Genomic DNA, 21,991 nt, shown 5'->3' with positions numbered 1-21,991 from the left:
CAGGAAAGGTCTACGTACAGTCCACATAGGATAACGTTTTTGGGTTCCATGTACAGTGCCTTGCAAAAGCATTCACCCCCCTTGGCGTTTTCCCTATTTTGTTGCATTACAACCTGTAATTGAAATTTATTTTTATTTGGATGTAATGGGCATACACAAAATAGTCCAAATTGGTGAAGTGAAATGAAGAAAATTACTTGTTTCAAAAAATTCTGAAAAATTAAAAACTGAAAAGTGGTGCGTACATATGTATTCACTCCCTTTGCTATGAAGCCTCTAAATAAGATCTGGTGCAACCAATTACCTTCAAAAGTCACATAATTAGTTAAATAAAGTCCACCTGTGTGCAATCTAAGTGTCACATGATCTGTCACATGATCTCAGTATATATACACACACCTGTTCTGAAAGGCCCCAGAGTCTGCAACACCAAGGGGCACCATGAAGGCCAAGGAGCTTTCCAAACAGGTCTGGGACAAAGTTGTGGAGAAGTACAGATCAGGGTTGGGTTATAAAAAAATATCAGAAACTTTGAACATCCCATGGAGCACCATTAAATGCATTATTAAAAAATTGAAGGAATATGGCACCACAACAAACCTGCCAAGAGAGGGCCACCCATCAAAACTCACAGACCAGGCAAGGAGGGCATTAATCAGAGAGGCAAAGATAACCCTGAAAGAGCTGCAAAGCGCCACAGTGGAGATTGGAGTATCTGTCCATAGGACCACTTTAAGCCGTACACTCCACAGAGCTGGGCTTTACGGAAGAGTGGCCAGAAAAAAAGCCATTGTTTAAAGAAATAAGCAAACGTGTTTGGTGTTTGCCAAAAGGCATGTGGGAGACTCAAACATATTGAAGGTACTCTGGTCAGATGAGACAAATTGAGCTTTGGCCATCAAGGAAAATGCTATGTCTGGCGCAAACCCAACAAGGGTTTTTCAAAGGGTTCTCCTTTGGGGACAGCCGAAGAACCCTTTAGGTTCTAGATAGCACATTTTTCTTCTGAGAGTGTACACCCAAACCTCAGTCTAAAAATAGTGTGAAACAAACCAAACGTCATTATAATAAGTTCACAGTACCTCCTTCTAAGGGAGGTGGAGGAAACTGCAGCAGCAGTACTATAGGCTGTACAACAGGATAATACACACACCTTCAAGAGACTCAGAGAAGAAACACCAAAGAGCTAATTGATCATTAATGATGCCTGGTGAGTACTTTGTCAACATCTAGAAACCTATTGAAAATATAAAATCTATACCTATTTAAGGGGTAACACAACAATGATTTATGCTTGTGACATTTTAAGCATAAAAAATGAACAAAAATTACTTGAAGTGCTGAATGGAGTTAAAGACAGCCGTTGGATTACCGTACTCATTGTGCTCTAAATTAAATACACTTTTGTTAATATACAATATAGTATGAATTATAGACTACTTACAAGGCACTCCAACCCTGTTCCTGGAGAGCTACCCTCCTTTAGGTTTTCAATCCAACCCCAGTTGTAACTAACCTGATTCAGTTTATCCACCAGCTAATTATTAGAATCAGGTGTGCTAGATTAGGATTGGAGTGAAAACCTACAGGACAGTAGCTCTCCAGGAACAGGGTTGGAGAGCCCTGGCTATGACTTTTCTATATTTCTTTGACTGTGCAGTGAACACCTATAAGCACCTGAAGGTGTCAGTGCAGCCCCATAATCTGTATAATCAGCCTGTATAATAAACTAAATATGCTTCTCTGCTAAAATCTGGGTAAAAGATTTATATTAATGTGAGTCTTATTCAGTACATTTAGTAGTCTACCAACCTGGCCAGCAGCCATGCCAGCTAAAATAGTTAGACAAACTAGCTACTCTAACCTGATTGAAAGCCTGAAATGGCTTCTTGGTAGCTAGTTACGAGGTTGGGAACCTATCTGGACTAGCTAAAGCCAACTTCATTAAATTGCTAGGTGCTAGTAGTATTACAGAGAAACAAACAAACAAAATTAACAAAAGAATTGCTTACATTTTTTATAAAACAGAACAAATCTGAGGGAAAGGGAAAGAGGGCACGTGCCCCTGTGCTGTCTATGGGCAAGACGCTTGTGTTTGTGTGTTTACTTGTTTGTTTGGTTGTTTGTTTGTTTTGATGAATATTCAGTACAATGATAATATTTCAAAGGAACAACTTAAAGGGGAAATGTGTGATTGTTTTTACATTTAAATTAATGATATATATATAACCATTGACTTGTAGAGAGTATATCATCGCTGACTTTTTTTTGGATCAGCGGTTGAACTATTTGATTAGTGACTTTTAGGGCATTTAACAAACATGATGCTGTTGTTCATTTTGCTGGTGTCTACCCTTGGCTTTTACAATGTTGGCGATACATTTAGAGCCCATTGCATTGTGAATGAGGAAATATACGATCGTTTCTCCCTCGAGTATTGTGAGAAACCCCACGCTTGCTCCGGAAATGCACATGAGAACTATGCACATTTCTCCCGAACAATATGGGAGAAATCGGACTCTTGCGTTTACATGTCAGGACTGTTCTCTTGATACTTAACCATGTCTCTGGACTTCACACATCTCCTAAAATATGTGGCATTAAAGACTCTGGTGACTATGGATTCTCGTTCAAGTGCTGTCTGTAACTCCAAATGTTGTAACCCTCGATCTAGACTTGCCATTATCTTGCTGCTGCTTTTGTCTGGAAATGTCCAGTCTAATCCAGGTCCTGACATTCTTACCCCCTATTAAGTAGTCAGAGTGGCCTGAAGTTTTTGCATATGAACGTAAGAAGTCTTCTGCCGAAGCTTGATTTTGTGAACATATGAATAAAAACTGCCGACCCGGATGTATTTATGCTTTCTGAAACCTGGTTTAAAAAATCTATTACAGACAAAAATATTGGCATAAATGGTTACAATGTTTTTCGTTCAGATCGTAAATCTAAGGGTGGTGGTGTTGCTGTATATGTATAAGACAAGTTCTCGGTGGTCGTTCTGACTTCTGTTACTAAACATAAGCAATTTGAATATCTGTCTTTGAACCTAAACCTTGGCTCATCTTTAAATATTGTTGTATCTTGCTGTTATAGACCTCCATCTGCTACTGTTGGCTCTCTGCATTGTATTTTCAAATTGTTATCACAGAATGTAAATTCTGAGTTTGTCCTGATGGGTGATCTGAATCAGGACTGGCTAACATCTAGCTCTGGTCAACTTAAAATTCTGTGCAATACCTACAATCTCACTCAGATTGTCAACAGTGTAACTAGGCTGAATAAAAAATATCCTCTGAAGTCGTCTTTGATTGATTTGATCTTAACCAATACTCCTCATCGTTTTAATGCTTCTGGTATTTTTGCAAAATGACATAAGTGATCACTGCTATTGCCTGTGTAAGAGATGGTAAAATTCCTAAGAAATCTCCACGTGTTATTACGAAAAGAAACTGGAAGCGGTTTGATATTCAAGGTTTTTTACATGATGTATCTAGCATTGAATGGAATAGAATGGAATTAATCACTGATGTTGAACTAGCCTTTTCTTACTTCCACAACACATTCCAGGATGTATGCAATAGGCATGCTCCTTTAAAAAAATTCAGGATTAAGGGCAGAGAGAACCCTTGGTTTACTAAGGAACTTACAAAAATCATAAGGGAACGAAATGCTATGTGGGCTAAAGCAAGAGGGACTGGTTTGGCAGATGATTGGATGGCTTTTAAACGTCTTCGAAATATGGGTGTGGCTATGATCCGTAAATTGAAAGCAGACCACTACCTGAAATCTACTTCACAAAATTTAAATAATCCATCCAAATTTTGGCAAGTAGTGAAAGGTTTGGAGTAGAAGTCGACCGATTAATCGGAATGGCCGATTAATTAGGGCCGATTTCAAGTTTTCATAACAATCGGAAATCGGTATTTTTGGATGCCGATTTTGCCGATTTGATTATTTATTTATTTTACATTTTTTACACCTTTATTTAACTAGGCAAGTCAGTTAAGAAACATTCTTATTTTCAATGACGGCCTAGGAACGGTGGGTTAACTGCCTTGTTCAGGGGAAGAACAACAGATTTTTACCTTGTCAGCTCAGGGATTCAATCTTGCAACCTTACGGTTAACTAGTCCAACGCTCTAACCACCTGCCTCACGAGGAGCCTGCCTGTTACGCGAATGCAGTAAGAAGCCACGGTAAGTTGCTAGCTAGCATTAAACCTATCTTATAAAAATCAATCAATCATAATCACTAGTTATAACTACACATGGTTGATGATATTACTAGTTTATCTAGCGTGTCCTGTGTTGCATATAATCGATGCAGTGCGCATTCGCGAAAAAGGACTGTCGTTGCTCCAACGTGTACCTAACCATAAACATCAATGCCTTTCTTAAAATCAATACACAGAAGTATATATTTTTAAACCTGCATATTTAGCTAAAAGAAATCCATGTTAGCAGGCAATATTAACCAGGTGAAATTGTGTCACTTCTCTTGCGTTCATTGCACGCAGAGTCAGGGTATATGCAACAGTTTGGGCCGCCTGGCTCATTGCGAACTAATTTGCCAGAATTTGATGTAACTATGACATAACATTGAAGGTTGTGCAATGTAACAGCAATATTTAGACTTAGAGATGCCATCCGTTAGATAAAATACGGAACGGTTCCGTATTTCACTGAAAGAATAAATGTTTTGTTTTCGAAATGATAGTTTCCGGATTCGACCATATTAATGACCTAAGGCTTGTATTTCTGTGTGTTTTTATGTTATAATTAAGTCTATGATTTGATAGAGCAGTCTGACTGAGCGATGGTTGCACCAGCAGGCTCGTAAGCATTCATTCAAACAGTACTTTTGTGCGTTTTGCCAGCAGCTCTTCGCAATGCTTCAAGCATTGCGCTGTTAATGACTTCAAGCCTATCAACTCCCGAGATTAGGCTGATGTAACCGATGTGAAATGGCTAGCTAGTTAGCGGGGTGAGCGCTAATAGCGTTTCAAACGTCACTCGCTCTGAGACTTGGGGTAGTTGTTCCCCTTGCTCTGCATGGGTAACACTGCTTCGAGGGTGGCTGTTGTCGATGTGTTCCTGGTTCGAGCCCAGGTAGCGGCGAGGAGAGGGATGGAAGCTATACTGTTACACTGGCAATACTAAAGTGCCTATAAGAACATCCAATAGTCAAAGGTATATGAAATACAAATCGTATAGAGAGAAATAGTCCTATAATTCCTATAATAACTACAACCTAACACTTCTTACCTGGGAATATTGAAGACTCATGTTAAAAGGAACCACCAGCGTTCTCATGTTCTGAGCAAGGAACTTAAACGTTAGCTTTCTTACATGGCACATATTGCACTTTTACTTTCTTCTCCAACACATTGTTTTTGCATTATTTAAACCAAATTGAACATGTTTCATTATTTATTTGAGGCTAAATTGATTTTATTAATGTATTATATTAAGTTAAAATAAGTGTTCATTCAGTATTGTTGTAATTGTCATTATTACAAATACATTTAAAAAAATCGGCCGATTAATCGTTTTTTTGGTCCTCCAATAATCGGTATCGGTATCGGCGTTGAAAAATCATAATCGGTCGACCTCTAGTTTGGAGTGCAGAAAAGATACACAGCTTCCTTAACAATTGTTGGTCGACACACAGATTGTAACTGAGAGAACCTCCATTCTGAAAGCCTTGAACCAGCATTTTTTAGATGCAGGCAGTTTATTTGAAAAGGTCAAAGGTATAATTGAGCCCCTTATAAATGTACCTGACACCCCTGTGCACTCCCTCACCGGCCTCTCCTGAAAGGTGGAGATCCCTCGCTACTTGACAACTATCAACCCATATCAAAATTGTCTGTACTGTCAAAGGTACTGGAGTCCTTAGTTAGTAGGCAGCTAAAGACCTACTTCCAAGAAAACCACATCTTAAATGGAATGCAATCAGGTTTTAGGTCTGGCCACAGCACTGTTTCAGCAACATTGAAGGTTTTAAATGACATCCACTGTGCTCTTGATAAGAAGTTACATTGTGTGTCTGTTTTTATTGATTTGTCGAAGGCTTTTGACACCGTGGACAATGCTGTGTTAGTACAAAGGTTAAAATGTTATGAAATTACTGGTCATGCTCTAGATAGGTAATTTATAAACCAATCAAATTGTACACAATGTGTAATGGTGGATGGTTGTAAATCTGAGTCCATAGAGGTGTGCTCAGGTGTTCCACAAGGTTCTATTTTGGGCCCACTGTTGTCCATTTTGTATATCAACAACATTGGGGATCTTATTGAAACAGTGGATGTTCATTTTTATGCAGATGATACTGTTCTTTATTCAAGTGGTAGTAGTTTATCTTAACTTTTGAAAATGCCCAACGAGCATTTAACATCATACAACAGAATCTGTATGATTTAAAGCTGATTCTAAATTCGGGTAAAACAAAATGCATGGTATTTTCAAATGCCAGGCATGTTACAAATCATGTCATTGCTACATTGGCTGTAGAGCAAGTTAAAGTGTACAAATATTTGGGTGTGTGGGTTGATGATAAGCTGAGCTTCACTGTGCATGTAGAGAACTTGATAAGGAAGCTCAAGCTGAAAATAAGATTTTATTACCGGCATAAGGCTTGTTTTTCTTTTGAGGCCAGGAAGGAGCTCGTACGATGTTCATTACTGTCGGTTTTAGATTTTAGTGATGTTATATATATGCAGGCCTCAGCCACTACCCTGAGAGCACTTGATTCAGCGTATCATGCAGTCCTCGGGTTCATTACAAATCAGAAATGTCTAGCACATCATTGTGATCTCTACAGCGCTGTTGGCTGGTCGTCATTGACCTTGCGTAGGCTTGAACACTGGTATACACTGATTTATAAGGCCATATTGGGTAAAATGCCATTTTATCTCTGTTCTTTTTTAGTCAGGTCAGTAAATAAATATCAATTACGGTCCCATTCTGATTTGCTTCTAACAGTACCAAAACTTTGAACAGGTCATGGTAGAAATAGTTTTAGTTACTTAGCACCGTGGTCCTGGAATTGTCTCCTGAACATTTTAAAATGTGATGATCTAGTTTCGTTGGTGGAGTTTAAACACTTGATCGATGTATATATCATAGACGAGTGTAATTGTTTTTAGGCCAGCTGTTTTTAGTCAAGATGTTTGTGTTTTTAATGTAATGTGTAATTGTTGTACCGTATGTGTATCTAAGTTTTGTTTAATGTTGTGTTAGTGTATGTACGTTTTGTTTAATGTTGTGATAGTGTATCTAAGTTTTGTCTGAAACTTTGTTCCCCTTGCTGCTATTGGACCAGGTCTCTCTTGGAAAAGAGATATTATCTCAATGAGAAAAAAACCCTGTATAAATAAAGATAAAATAAATGTAAAACATATCTTATCATTCATATAAACTGTTGTACACCAACAGAAATGTAAAATATAAGATTGTTTCACTCCATTGTTTGTAAACAAACACTGTATAGCTTAAAAACTATCGTGTTGATCTCATGGATGGTCAGTCTTTGCATCCATAGCTACAGTATGTATATGAATATGGAGCCAACAAGGTTATACATCTGTCGCAGTGCCCTTGAGCAAGACACTTAACCCCAATGTTGACCCTGGCCGTGACCCCACTCCTGCATGTGTCTCAGGGGGAGTTAGGATATGCAAGAAACACATTTCCATTACAAACTTGAACAAGTAAAAAATTATTATTAGAATTAGTGGTTCCATTTCTCCAGCCCCATCCCTTAGCTGTTTAACCAAACAGTGGCGGGGTGGCTCCTTTTTAATTGTTTGAACTGCAGATTGCCACGTTGACTATTCAGGTTGATTTTGAATGAAAGCACACCACCTTGACTAATAACAATACTATTTCTGTCTTTCTACAGACAAGGAAATGGAGCCAACAACAGACTATAACTATTCCTCCTACTACGATGATACAGAAGGGTTATATAGATCAGAGCCATGCAACAATGCCAATGTAAAGGAGTTTGGACGGGTGTTTCTGCCTACACTCTACAGCCTGGTCTTCATCGTGGGCTTCATCGGTAACGGCCTGGTTGTCTGTGTCCTGGTGAAGTTTAGGAGTATCAGAAGCATGACAGACCTCTGTCTCTTCAACCTGGCTCTGTCTGACCTTTTCTTCGTCATCTCCCTGCCTTTCTGGTCCCACTACGCCACTGCAGCCGAGTGGCTCCTGGGGGACTTTATGTGCCGACTGGTAACCGGACTGTACATGCTTGGGTTTTATGGCAGCATCTTCTTCATGGTGATCTTGACAGTGGATCGCTATGTGGTCATAGTCCACGCTCACAAAATGGCCAGGCTCAGATCAGTCAGAGTAGGGGTCACTCTGTCTCTGTTCATGTGGGCTCTCAGTCTCTGTGCCTCTCTGCCTACAATCATCTTCACAAAAGTAAATAATGAGTCCGGGCTTACAACATGTAAACCAGAGTATCCAGAGGGTAGCATGTGGCGCCAGTTTTCTTATTTAGAGATGAATGTCTTGGGTCTACTTCTCCCTCTCTCCGTCATGGTGATCTGCTATTCCAGAATCGTTCCGATGTTAGTCAATATCAAAACCACCAAAAAGCACAAAGCCATCAAACTGATAATCATCATACTAGTGGTCTTTTTCTGCTTTTGGACCCCATACAATGTGGTCATTCTCCTGCGTTATCTGGAGACCCAGAGCTATTTTGGGGACTGTACAACTCACACGAACATAGATCTGGCAATGCAGTGGACAGAGGTGCTAGCGTTCACACACTGTTGTTTGAATCCGATCATCTACGCCTTTGCAGGGCAGAAATTCATGAGTCTTGTCCTGAAGTTACTAAGAAAATGGATGCCAATGTGCTTTGCCAGGCCTCATGTTAGTGGGTTGTCTGAACGAAATATCTCAGTCTATTCCAGGACTTCTGAAATATCATCTACAAAACTGCTGTAGTTTGACTTGTATGCAGACACAATTCGAATATAAAAACTCTGAGAAGGGAAAAGACAGTAAAAGATGTAAGGAAAAGGGGGATTTCTTTGAAAGTGTGGCACTCAGCAACCCTAGCTGTGAATCTATGCTTACAGTAGATACTGTATATATCAGTTGCTCTTTTGTATCTTAACATGCTCCAATTCCTTTGTTGATAGATCCCTTTAAAGAGTGTTAGTTGTGTCCTCATGTGGTATTGTGTGAAGTGCGAAAAAAGTAAAGAAATTGACATTATGTACAGTGCATTCGAAAAGTATTCAGACCCCTTCCCTTTTTCCAAATGTTGTTACGTCACAGCCTTATTCTAAAATTGATTAAATTAAATGTTTTTAACATCAACACCTCATCAATCTACACACAAAACCCAATAACGACGAAGTGAAAATAGGTATTTCGACATTTTTGCTAATTTATTAAAAATAAAAACAGAAATACCTTATTTACACAAGTATTCAGACCCTTTGCTATGAAACTTGAAATTGAGCTCAGGTGCATCCTGTTTCCATTGATCATCCTTGAGATGTTTCTACAACTTGATTGGAGTCCACCTGTGGTAAATTACATTGATACGACATGATTTGGAAAGGCACAAACCTGTCTCTGTAAGATCCCACAGTTGACAGTGCATGTCAGAGCAAAAACCAAGCCATGAGGTTGGACAGGATTGTGTCGAGGCAGAGATCTGGAACATTTCTGCAGCATTGAAGAACTTTGGAAACACCAAGACTCTTCCTAGAGATGGCCGCCTGGCCAAACTGAGCAATCGAGGGAGAAGGGCCTTGGTCAGAGAGGTGACCAAGAACCTGATGGTCACTCTGACAGAGCTCCAGAGTTCCTCTGTGGAGATGGAGGAACCTTCCAGAAGGACAACCATCTCTGCAGCACTAAACCAATCAGGCCTTTATAGTAGAGTGGCCAAATGGAAGCCACTCCTCAGTAAAATGCACATGACAGTTTTCCACTTGGAGTTTTCCAAAAGGCACCTAAAGGACTCTCAGTCCATGGGAAACAAGATTCTCTGGTCTGATGAAACCAAGATTGAGCTCTTTGGCCTGAATGCCAAGCGTCACGTCTGGAGGAAACCTGGCACCATCCCTACGGTGAAGCATGGTGGTGGCGGTATCATGCTGTGGGGATGTTTTTCAGCGGCAGGGACTGGGAGACTAGTCAGGATCGAGGGAAAGATCAACGGAGTACAGAGAGATCCTTAATGAAAACCGTCTCCAGAGTGCTCAGGACCTCATACTGAGGTGAAGGTTCACCTTCCAACAGGACAACAACCCTAAGCACACAGCCAAGAAAATGCTGGAGTGGCTTCAGGACAAGTTTCTGAATGTCCCTGAGTGACCCAGCCAGCGCCCGGACTTGAACCCGATCTAACATCTCTGGAGAGACCTGAAAATAGCTGTGCAGCAACGCTCCCTATCCAACCTGACAGAGTTTGAGAGGATCTGCAGAGAAGAATGGGAGAAACTCCCCAAATACAGGTGTGCCAAGCATCATACCCAAGAAGACTCAAGGCTGTAATCGCTGCCAAAGGTGCTTCAACAAAGTACTGAGTAAAGGGTCTGAATACTTATGTAAATGTGATATTTCCGTTTTTGTTTTTTTCAATTTGCAATAAAAAACAGTTTTTACTTTTTCATTATGCGGTATTGTGTGTAGATTGATGAGGGGAAAACTATTGAATCAATTTTAGAAGAAGGCTGTAATGTAACAAAACGTGGAAAAAGTCAAGGTGTCTGAATACTTTCCGAATGCGCTGTACATATAGTTATATTTGTTAAAAAATGTAAAGATTGATTCACCTTTTTTCTTCAATTTTTTTGTATGTTTGTATGTTATAGCTTTTTTCTTCTAAGAATGTGACAGAAACCTGACTGGGGCGTTTGCTTTTTAACAAGCTAACCACAAAGCTATGCTGTGTTTTTTTGAGGGGGACTAATAAATGTCACAACACTGCTGTCTGTTTAAAAAAAAACACAAATAAAAAAGCTGAGACTGCTGTTTTGTAAATAGACAACACACTAGGATGTGGCATGAAACTTATATACATGACTGGCTAGGATTTGTGATTACCTTGTCTTAATTTTTACCTTGTCTTCAATAACATGTTTTCTTTTTTATTTCAAACCACACTTTTGATAGTTTGTTCATGGTATAAGATATTCTGTATGTAATGGGCATTTAGAAAATCTTGTTCAGTGACATTTCCCACCTGCACCTTTTCTTGATGTTAACTTATTCAGCATGGTCTACATGCACAGAGAAACATCACTTCACACCAAAACAACTAAAACAACACAGGGACATAGCCTTGACATAGATTACATGAAATAAGGAAGTGAGACTCAGAAAACAGAAGTGTCAAGGAAAGTAAATGGCCAGCCAATCTCGTTAAACCACAGAAAATGCATTGTTGAACGAATCTTTCTAGGAAACGCGTATTGTCAAACCTCATCTAATATGGAAGCAAACTATTGTAAGATAAGCACAAGAGGCTGGAAAAAGCCCAGAGCAGTGCCCCTAAATCATGTAAAAGATGAAGTGCCTTGCTCAAGGGCACAACGGCAGCAGGCGGCACATGAGGTTCTGATGCCAGCAACTCTGTGGTTGCCGGCACACTCGCACCAGATTTCCCCGTCAGCCCTGAGATTCAAACCGGCAACCCTTCGGTTACCAACCTAACTCTCTAACCTCAACCTCCTTCTACTACTACAGACATAACCCACACAGGACTACTTCCAGGTATGAAAGTTACGGAATTTACTTTCTAAGATGTTTAAGATGTACTCTATTCATGTGTATCTTTCCATCTGAAGAGCAGTTCAAAGCAGCATCTACATGCGTGACAGATATCTGTATGTTTGGTGATGTTTCCCTCACCCACACTCATTCCCAGACATTTAGTTAGAGGGCCATTACAGGAAACCCACACTCACACCTCAGCCTGCTCAATGCAGCAATGCAAAGAAAATAGTTATCTAGAGCACACCTTACTAGAAAAAAGTTGCAGTCATTGGTACAAAAGAATAGAGTAGAGAAAAAGAGTTGTTTCCCGGCCAGACTGTTTCAACCAGCACACACGTTGTCACCAGAGGGAAGGTTACAGCATTCAACCTGTACATCAGAAAAGAAGAGATTGGGGTAAATAACATATATTTTAACTTCATGATAGCGTGCATATAGACATACAGCCTACAAATATATACGCAGGCATAGACAGTCTGTGAAGGGGTGTTAGCCTCACAGGAACTACGAAATGGGGTCGGTAAACAGGGGGTGTCAGTATTTAACAGGTGATTGTGGTTTGGGTTGTGGTTTGATTCTGGTTAGGATTAAAGAGGATGTAGAAATAGTCTTCAGATCCAATACTTGTTTTTGTATCTGTCAATACATACATTGTGAGGGGAAAAGTATAGTTTTGAAAATGTTATTTTTTAATTTTGAAACATTTTGTTTTAAACAAGACATTGTATTAGTACATTAATATGGCCCTACGGGGTAACAGCTTTTAAAATAAATAATGAGCGTGTCAAGGCTTTTTAGCTGTTCTTAGAACAAACAAAAAAAGTCAGTATTCAGCTTACATAACCTTGACAACGACAGTAATAAATGCCTTGTTAGACATAAGATTTCTGAAGATGTATTACAAGGGGCTGTTTCTTTGTCATCTCCAAGTATGTAAATTAGGTTAATTCCCACCGGTTGTTTCGAAATACCCATTTCTCTTCACATCAGTCATCATGGTGTTTTAAAATGTATCATTACACTCTGTGATTCATTTGAAAGCATTGTAATTAATATGAAAGAATCATTACCCAAGTTAAAACACAGTTACCATGTAAACTTATAGTTTACATGTTGCTAAAGTATTACGTAATACAAGTATGATGCCATAATGGAGTACATTGGAGGATGAGTGACAAATAATAGCATTAACATTTGAAGTAACATACGATTTTATAATCTCTGGCTGTGTGCAGGTAACCATTCAGAACAAAAGGCATAGAATTAGGAACTAGAATACTAGAATGGACATTAACCTTCTAATGATGGGATAAAAGCCAGCCATTTTGGTCAGGGGGGATAAGATATGTGTAAAATAATGAATTTAAAGAATGTTTCTGCACTGTATGTTTGTTAGCTAGCTAGCCAGACAGTTCGAGAGGAATGATTCCATACATTTTTCAAATTCTATTCAAACAATGCAGTCAATCCACATCCATACACTGGCTGATATCAGTTGATGATAGGACTTAGACACGTTGTAAATGCAACAAGTGCGTATATTGTATCACATAATGGCACTCCTAGCTTTCCAAGAAAACAAAAACCTTTTCAAGTTTTATTGTGCACAAGTACAGTGCACAAGTACAGTGAAATGCCTTTCTTGCAAGCTCTTTCCCAACAATGCAGTAATCGATACCAGTAGTACCATAAAATAAAGTAAAGTAGAACAAAAACACACGAGAAATAGAAATAAGAAGAACACGAGAAAGTAAGTAAGCTATATACAGGGTCAGAGCCAATACCATATACAGTATACAATGTGCAGGGATACTGGAGTGGTAGGGGTAGATATGTATACAGTGCCTAGCAAAAGTATTCATCTCCCTTGGCATTTTTCCTGTTTTGTTGCATTACAACCTGTAATTTAAATGTGTTTTTATTTGGATTTCATGTAATGGACATTCACAAAATAGTCAAAATTGGTGAAATGAAATGAAATGAAGAAGAAAACTTGTTATAAAAAAATTATAACAAAAAAAAAACTGAAAGTGCTGCGTGCATATGTATTCACCCCCTTTGCTATGAAGACCCTAAATAAGATCTGGTGCAACCAATTACCTTCAGAGGTCACATAATTAGTTAAATAAAGTCTACCTGTGTGCAATCTAAGTGTCACATGATCTGTCACACAATCTCAGTATATATACACCTGTTCTGAAAGGCCCTAGAATCTGCAACACCACTAAGCAAGGGGCACCACCAAGCAAGTGGCACCACGAAGACCAAGGAGCTCTCCAAACAGGTCAGGGACAAAGTTGTGGAGAAGTACAAATAAGGGTTGGATTATAAAAAGATATCCGAAACTTTGAACATCCCATGGAGCACCATTAAATGCATTATTTTTATTTTTTTAAGAATATGGCACCACAACAAACCTCCCAAGAGAGGGCCGCCCACCAAAACTCACAGACCAGGCAAGGAGGGTATTAATCAGAGAGGCAACAAAGAGACCAAAGATAACCCTGAAGGAGCTGCAAAGCTCCACAGCGGAGATTGGAGTATCTGTCCATAGGACCAGTTTAAGCCGTACACTCCACAGAGCTGGGCTTTACGGAAGAGTGGCCAGAAAAAAGCCATTGCTTAAAGAAAGAAATAAGCAAACATTTGGTGTTCGCCAAAAGGCATGTGGGAGACCAAACATATGGAGAAGGTACTCTGGTCAGATGAGACTAAAATTGAACTCTTTGGCCATCAAGGAAAACGTTATGTCTGGCGCAAACCCAACACCTCTCATCACCCAGAGAACCCAATCCAAACAGTGAAGCATGGTGGTGGCAGCATCATGCTGTGGTGATGTTTTTCATCAGCAGGGACTGGAAAACTGGTCAGAATTGAAGGAATGATGGATGGCGCTAAATACAGGGAAATTCTTGAGGGAAACCTGTTTCAGTCTTCCAGAGATTTGAGACTGGGACGGAGGTTCACCTTCCAGCAGGACAATGACCCTAAGTATACTGCTAAAGCAACACTCGATTGGTTTAAGAGGAAACATTTAAATGTCTTGGAATGGCCTAGTCTAAGCCCAGACCTCAATCCAATTGAGAATCTGTGGTATGACTTAAAGATTGCTGTACACCAGCGGAACCCATCCAACTTGAAGGAGCTGGAGCAGTTTTGCCTTGAAGAATGGGCAAAAATCCCAGTGGATAGATGTGCCAAGCTTATAGAGATATACCCCAAGAGACTTGCAGCTGTGATTGCTGCAAAAGGTGGCTCTACAAAGTATTGACTTTGGGGGGGTTAATAGTTATGCATGCTCAAGTTTTCTGTTTTTTTGTCTTATTTCTTGTCTGTTTCACAATAAAAAATATTTTGCAACTTCAAAGTGGTAGGCATGTTGTGTAAATCAAATGATACAAACCCCCCAAAAATCTATTTTACTTCCAGGTCGTAAGACAACAAACTGGAAAAATGCGAAGGGGGGTGAATACTTTCACAAGCCACTGTAGGGGTAAGGTGACTAGGCGTCAGGATATATGATAAACAGAGTAGCAGCAGTGTATATGATGATTTTATGTGAGTGTGTATGCGTGTGTGTAGTCAGTATGAATGTGTGTGTGTGTTATGTGTGTGTGAGCAAATGTGTGTGTGTGTGTGTGTGTGTGTGTGTGTGTGTGTGTGTGTGTGTGTGTGTGTGTGTGTGTGTGTGTGTGTGTGTGTGTGTGTGTGTGTGTGTGTGTGTGTGTGTGTGTGTGTGTGTGTGTGTTGGAGGGTCAGTGTGAGTGAGTGTGTAGAGTCAGTGTAAAAATGTAAATACAATAAAAGGCTCATTGCAAATAGTCTGTGTAGCCATTTTGTTAGCTATTTAGCAGTCTTATGGCTTGGGGGATAGAAGCTGTTCCGGAGCCTGTTGGTGTCAGACTTGTTGCTCCGGTACCACTTGGTGTGCCGAAAGGAGAGAGAAGAGTCTATGGCTTGGGTGGCTGCCTCATATTGAGATCCTGAATGGCAGGGAGCTCGGCCCCAGTGATGTACTGGGCTGTCCGCACCAACTTCTATAGTGACATTTATAGACTGTTGACATACTTACTGAACAAAAATATAAACGCAACATGCAACAACGATTTTACTGAGTTACTGTTCATATAAGGAAATCAGTCAATTTAAATACATTTGTTAGACCCTAATCTATGGATTTCACATGACTGGGCAGGGGCGGAGCCATGGGTGGGCCTTGGAGGGCATAGACCCACCCACTGGGGAGCCAGGCCCAGCCAATCAGAATGAGTTTTTCCCCACAAAAGGGCTTTATTACAGACAGAAATACTCCTCAGTTTCATCAGCTGTCTGGGTGGCTGGTCTGGTTTTAGAGGCTATTTATACAGAAACTTGACATAAAACCCTTATAAACTGTATTTATAATTATATGTTCATATTTTAGATTGACAATAATTATATTGCACAATTTCTAATATCATATGCCTTTAACATGTGTTTCTGATATCACATTTCCACATATGTAAAATCAGGATTATGCCTCTACTGCCATTCATTCCAATAAGACTGGTTTGGATTTCTCCTTGACCAATATGGCTTCCATTTAAACCCATTCTGGAAATGTGAGGGTTTATGACATAGCCCTAGTAGTAATTTAATAGGATCTCTATGACAATAGGATGCACACAATACAGCATTGATTGTTAACTAACAATTCACACCATCCTTTTTTCCTCAGTAAGATGAACACAACTGAGGCCACCAGCACAGACGATTACTGTGGCCATGACAACTATGGCAGCCCCTGTAGCACTGGCACCAGTCTAACCCAAGGGTCCATCTACCAGCCCATTCTCTTCTACCTGGTGTTCACCCTGGGTCTGACAGGCAACAGTCTGGTGCTCTGGGTCCTCCTCAAGTACATGAAACTGAAGACCATGACAGACATCTGTCTGCTGAACCTAGCACTATCTGATCTGCTCCTCGCCCTCTCTCTGCCTCTCTGGGCCTACCAAGCCCAGGGCCATGAGTTTGAAGGGCACAGTCCATGTAAGATCATGGCTGGTGTCTACCAGGTGGGCTTCTACAGCAGCATCCTGTTTGTGACCCTGATGAGTGTGGATCGCTACCTGGCGATCGTTCACGCCGTGGCCGCCATGAGGGCCAGGACGCTGCGCTACGGAGCGCTGGCGAGCATCATCGTCTGGGTAGCGTCCATCAGTGCTGCTCTCCCTGAGGCCATCTTCGTAGCGGTGGTGAGGGAGAATGACGAGAACAGTGGTACAAGTTGCCAGCGGATTTACCCAGAGGACACAGAGAAGACATGGAAGTTGTTCAGGAATTTTGGTGAAAACGGAGTGGGGCTCGTCCTATGTCTGCCCATAGTGGTCTTTTGTTACATCAGTATTCTCACTGTACTACAGAGGTTAAGGAACTCCAAAAAAGACAGGGCCATGAAACTGATATTCGCCATCGTGGGTGTGTTTGTAGTCTCCTGGGTCCCTTACAACGTTGTGGTTTTCCTCCAGACCCTTCAGATGTTTGACATTGGGAATAGCTGTGAGACTTCAACGCAGCTTGATACAGCTATGGAGGTGACAGAAACCATAGCGCTGGCTCACTGCTGTGTCAACCCAGTCATTTATGCTTTTGTAGGAGAGAAATTCAGAAAGTGTTTGGGCACTGTGCTCTCTAGATATCCGCTGTGTAAAAAGCTCAGCAAACATGCAATGATGAGCAGCAGAGGATCAGAAAACGAGACTTCTAACACACCTGTGTGATTGGAAGTATCGTCTTTCAGCAGTACATTGCTGAAAACCTATTTGATGCATTTTCATTGACAAAAAACACTTCAGTTGGAAAGCAGCAAGTAGAGCAGAAGACCAATTTCTGTGTCGTATGGAATAATGAAGTATTCTTCTGAACACAGACTTGCATATAAATTAAGTGTAACTGTATAATATTTAACTTTAAATGTATTTTGATGACTATTTGCTAAAGGGTGATGGGCTGTTGGGATGGGATGTTTTGATTACCCATGTACTTATTTCATGTACAGTACAGGCCTGCACAAATTTTTGCTATAGCATAATATCAATATGTTTTGCATAGAGATTATCAAAATTGTATTCTTATTGTATATACACATTTTTGTTATAACATTGAAACACAACCAGGGGCAGGGTTGTGGCCAGAGGACTGCTGCTGGATGGCCGGTGGCTATCTGGCTACTCATTGGCTACATTTGCTGGCCAAATATTATTTTGGTAGAATTTTGACCCTCCTTTGATTGAGGACTTGTTTTGGTATTAACTTGAACTTGGACATCAAATCAGGAATTTGACCTTTTGAATTATTTTGAACTTTGTTGGCTGAGTAGGTATTTGTGTTCCTTTCTGGGGGGGTTTCTCAATAAATAAGCCTGTGAATTTTGTTGTGCTGAAACATATTTATTCTGCATTGTGTTGTCATTTTATGCTGCTGCTGTACCCCCCTATAATCCAATCTGCACCACAATATATTTTATTCAGTTGAAGATGCTAAATTCAAAGATGAGACAGACAACAATCCTGCTATATCTGTCAATAGGCTCAAATCGTCTTTACAGTAGGTTTACTTAGAATTGTTTGGATCCAGAAAACACACATATCAATCTAGTCATCATAAAATCGATTTTAATTGTTCAAAGACAGGAAGTATATCAGCAGTCACCATATTTTGACAATTGAATGCTAGCAATGATGCTAGAACTAATGCATCTCTCAGTCATGACTCAAAATTATTTCAGTCTTCAGCTAACCACTTCTCAGTAAAGTTAGTTGCCTGAGCAACACTATGAGTATGCGTCTTCTACAGGATATCCTGCTTGGTCTGCATGTCTGCTGCACAGATCAAGCTTTTGGGAGTAGTGGCACTCCTCTGTTCAAAAAATATAATACATTAATGATCTTGAAAAAGGGTCCTCAGTGTTCAATAAACTAAACATGCAGCATGGATTCCTCCAGCTTCCTGTAGTGGTCCAAGCATTCATGATGCACAGGGAATGTGCAGGTACAAATGCATGCCTTTTGGACTTAAATCTGCACTCAGCTATGCAGTATAGTTTGGCCACATCTACCCGCCCACACCACCCCCCACCCCTGCCAAACACATCTGTTGAAGAAAAAAACCCTGCAGATATAGGTTCCCTTGATCACCCACCTTGTTAAGAGTCACTCCGGCCCCCAGAACTAGTGTCACACTCAGAGAGACAACTCAACCCAGTTTGACAGTGAGTATATTATGCTTACTGAATGTGAGGGTTGGCTTTAGGATGCTTTGCAAAAGTTACTCTTCTGTGCATAGTGTTGTACAGTATCTTGAATCTTCAACACTTCAACACTTGCCATTCAAGTTATTTTCATTTATTTATTTTTTTAATGTAATTTTATTAGCAAATTTCATAAAATGAATTGCAGTCCTGTAATTAGCAATGAATAAATCAAAACAATTTCAGTGGTCATTTTTTACATTTTATTTCAGGGATGAATATCACTGGATATCCTGTTCACACCACGGCAAGGTGGGACTTTATATGTTTTATTTGACAAATAGCTCTATTTGAATATTAATAGTGTCATCAATTAATACATTTATCATAATAACTTATAATAATTACATCATTGCTGTAAATAATGTAATGTCATATTTTATGCTGTACAAAATGGGCCATTGATACATGCGCCTGTAATTGAGAAGCTCAAATCATTGGTAATGAATTTCAGGGGGAACACCACGACCGTTCCCTTCAGCTCTGTGAGTGTTGAGAATGGGAATTCATCCAGTTATGCATATGGGTAAGTTAAGGTCTAAAATGTCTTGACTTTTAGAAACACACATTTTGAGGAAAGAGTACAATTGGTGATACAAGATTTCTGCCCCAATCTTCCAAGTCAAAAATGAAATGTTGCTCATAGAAATAAAGTACTATTTGCATTTACTCCATTGTACTGTAAATATTGTTGTTGGTGGACCACATTTTGATAATAAGCACAACTTTCAGATTGTGGCTTTAAGAATGCTCATTCTTATCATTGCTGCTTGGTTCATTCTCCTCGTCTGATCTTTTACAGCACACATTTTGCAGACGCATTTGAAGTAACCACATACGACTATAGTGACTATGACGATGGTGTTTGCAAGTACAAGCCACACGGAGCCAGCTTCCTGCCAGTGCTGTACTCCCTTTTCTTCATCCTGGGGTTTCTGGGGAACGTTCTGGTCTTGTGGGTCATCTTGATGGGGGTGAAACTATGCAGCATGACCGATGTGTGTCTCCTGAACCTGGCCTTGGCTGACCTGCTCCTGGTCTGCACCTTGCCTTTCCTGGCCCACCACGCTACAGATCAGTGGGTGTTTGGTGACGTCATGTGCAAAGTGGTACTCGGCGCCTACCACATTAGCTTCTACAGTGGCATCTTCTTCGTCACCCTGATGAGTGTGGACAGGTACCTGGCCATAGTCCATGCTGTGTACGCCATGAGAGCCAGAACACGGAAGTACGGGGCCATCGCTGCTGTCGTGACCTGGCTGGCTGGATTCCTGGCCTCGTTTCCTGAGGCACTGTTTCTTAAAGTGGAGAAACACAACGAGAAAGAAAATTGTCGCCCTGTCTATGATGGACACACTTGGGGAATTTTTGGCCTTTTCAAAATGAACACACTTGGCCTGCTAATCCCCCTCGTCATCATGGGGTTTTGCTACACACAGATAGTGAGAAGGCTGCTCAGTTGTCCATCCTCCAAAAAGCAGGCCATCAGACTCATTCTCATTGTGGTTGTGGTGTTTTTCTGCTGCTGGACTCCGTACAACATGACGTCATTTTTCAAGGCCTTGGAGTTAAGTGAGGTCTACTCAAGCTGTGAGAGTAGCAAAGCCATCAGACTCACTCTACAGATCACAGAGGCCATGGCCTACTCCCATAGCTGCCTGAATCCCATCCTCTATGTGTTTGTGGGGCAGAAGTTTAGAAGGCCTCTCATAAGACTGATTAACAAGGCTCCCTGCAGGATGTGTCAGTTCATGAAGAACTACCTGCCCTGGGACTTCAGAGCCTCGAGGACAGGATCTGTCTACTCACAGACCACTAGCGTGGATGAGAGGTCTATTGACGTGTGAACAGAAACTTAACTGCAAAGACAAATACATCTAACATCACATGTACTGTTCATTCCAATACATATGTAAATACCAAATCCAGTTTCAAATGCAATCATCCGAAAATAATAGGCTCTGATTCAGGTGCATGGAGAAGTCAGGATATTGTCACTCATCTCAGAGTTTCACACCAGGGGGTTGATTTTTACAGAAATCAACCCAATCAATATAAATTCCACAAACCATTTAATTTCCCTTTGTACAGTATTTTCTCTAGTACAGTATATCTATTTGAATATCTTTGGCACATTTTGCAAAGTCATCATTTTCTTTTAAAATGTATTGTAAATCTGCTAGCACACGTTTCCTATGTAAATACAGTGATACTTTTTGATTCTATGTAAATAAATGTATTACAGTAACTTCATCCCCTGTTGCATGTAGCAAATTATTCAAATTAAAGTACTGTCAAGATAATGTAATCAAGATATACTCAATGACCTAGATGTTCCCATGTGTCAGTGCTAGAGAATGTGTGAATGATGGTGCCGCCACAGACCGATATCTCTTACACCTGTTAGCAATCTCACCACAAAGAGTGAGACACCGCTTGTGCCTTACAATGTGTACACAAAATCTAATCCTAATGTGATTCACTGCAGTATTGTAACATGTCTTATATAACATGTTTATATATCATTATAATGGGGATGCAGATGACATTTAGACTTTAACACATTCGTCTGATTTACCTGCTATGATATTTAATACTTAAAACTGCGCTCTGCCCAGAAGCACACACCAACCTTAAACCAACCATTTTTTTCTTGAAATGAGTAAATACCTACAGTAAAACAATACAGGGCTGGCTCTAGCATTTTGGGGGACCTAAGCGAGATTTAGTTGGAGGGCCCCAAACCTCGCAAGAAAATATTTTAGTGGCCCCCAAAATGTGGAGACAATTGTTTTTGTTTTAAAGTTAATTTCATGCAATTCTACACATTCTGCCATGTGTGTGAAAAAAATGTTGTACGTTTTCTGCTATTTTGCTATTGGGCGGAGAGAAAACGTTGCAATTTTATAACACATTTCTTGAAATTCTACTCACTTTGCCATGG

General features: G+C 40.2%; 3 protein-coding genes across 3 annotated transcripts; all 3 read left to right on the top strand.

The window, feature by feature from the left end:
* Window positions 1-1,129: 1,129 nt before the first annotated feature.
* On the top strand, window positions 1,130-11,033 carry LOC139573568 (C-C chemokine receptor type 5-like). Its single transcript, XM_071397178.1, has 2 exons — window positions 1,130-1,210; window positions 7,906-11,033. The coding sequence occupies exons 1-2, from the start codon at window positions 1,201-1,203 to the stop codon at window positions 8,967-8,969; spliced, it is 1,074 nt and encodes a 357-aa protein (XP_071253279.1). The 5' UTR covers window positions 1,130-1,200; the 3' UTR covers window positions 8,970-11,033.
* Window positions 11,034-16,366: 5,333 nt separating this feature from the next.
* LOC139573566 (C-C chemokine receptor type 4-like) lies at window positions 16,367-17,634 on the top strand. The gene has a single exon (XM_071397171.1). The coding sequence runs from the start codon at window positions 16,481-16,483 to the stop codon at window positions 17,516-17,518; it is 1,038 nt and encodes a 345-aa protein (XP_071253272.1). The 5' UTR covers window positions 16,367-16,480; the 3' UTR covers window positions 17,519-17,634.
* Window positions 17,635-18,938: 1,304 nt separating this feature from the next.
* Window positions 18,939-21,355, top strand: LOC139573565 (C-C chemokine receptor type 5-like). Its single transcript, XM_071397168.1, has 4 exons — window positions 18,939-19,008; window positions 19,260-19,299; window positions 19,502-19,573; window positions 19,850-21,355. The coding sequence occupies exons 2-4, from the start codon at window positions 19,262-19,264 to the stop codon at window positions 20,892-20,894; spliced, it is 1,155 nt and encodes a 384-aa protein (XP_071253269.1). The 5' UTR covers window positions 18,939-19,008; window positions 19,260-19,261; the 3' UTR covers window positions 20,895-21,355.
* The last annotated feature ends 636 nt before the right edge of the window (window positions 21,356-21,991 follow it).

Source organism: Salvelinus alpinus, chromosome 4, assembly GCF_045679555.1.
Source record: "Salvelinus alpinus chromosome 4, SLU_Salpinus.1, whole genome shotgun sequence".
Classification (NCBI taxonomy): Eukaryota; Metazoa; Chordata; class Actinopteri; order Salmoniformes; family Salmonidae; genus Salvelinus; species Salvelinus alpinus.
The sequence above is the reverse complement of the archived record's forward strand: the minus strand, read 5'-3'. Positions and strand labels throughout refer to the sequence as shown.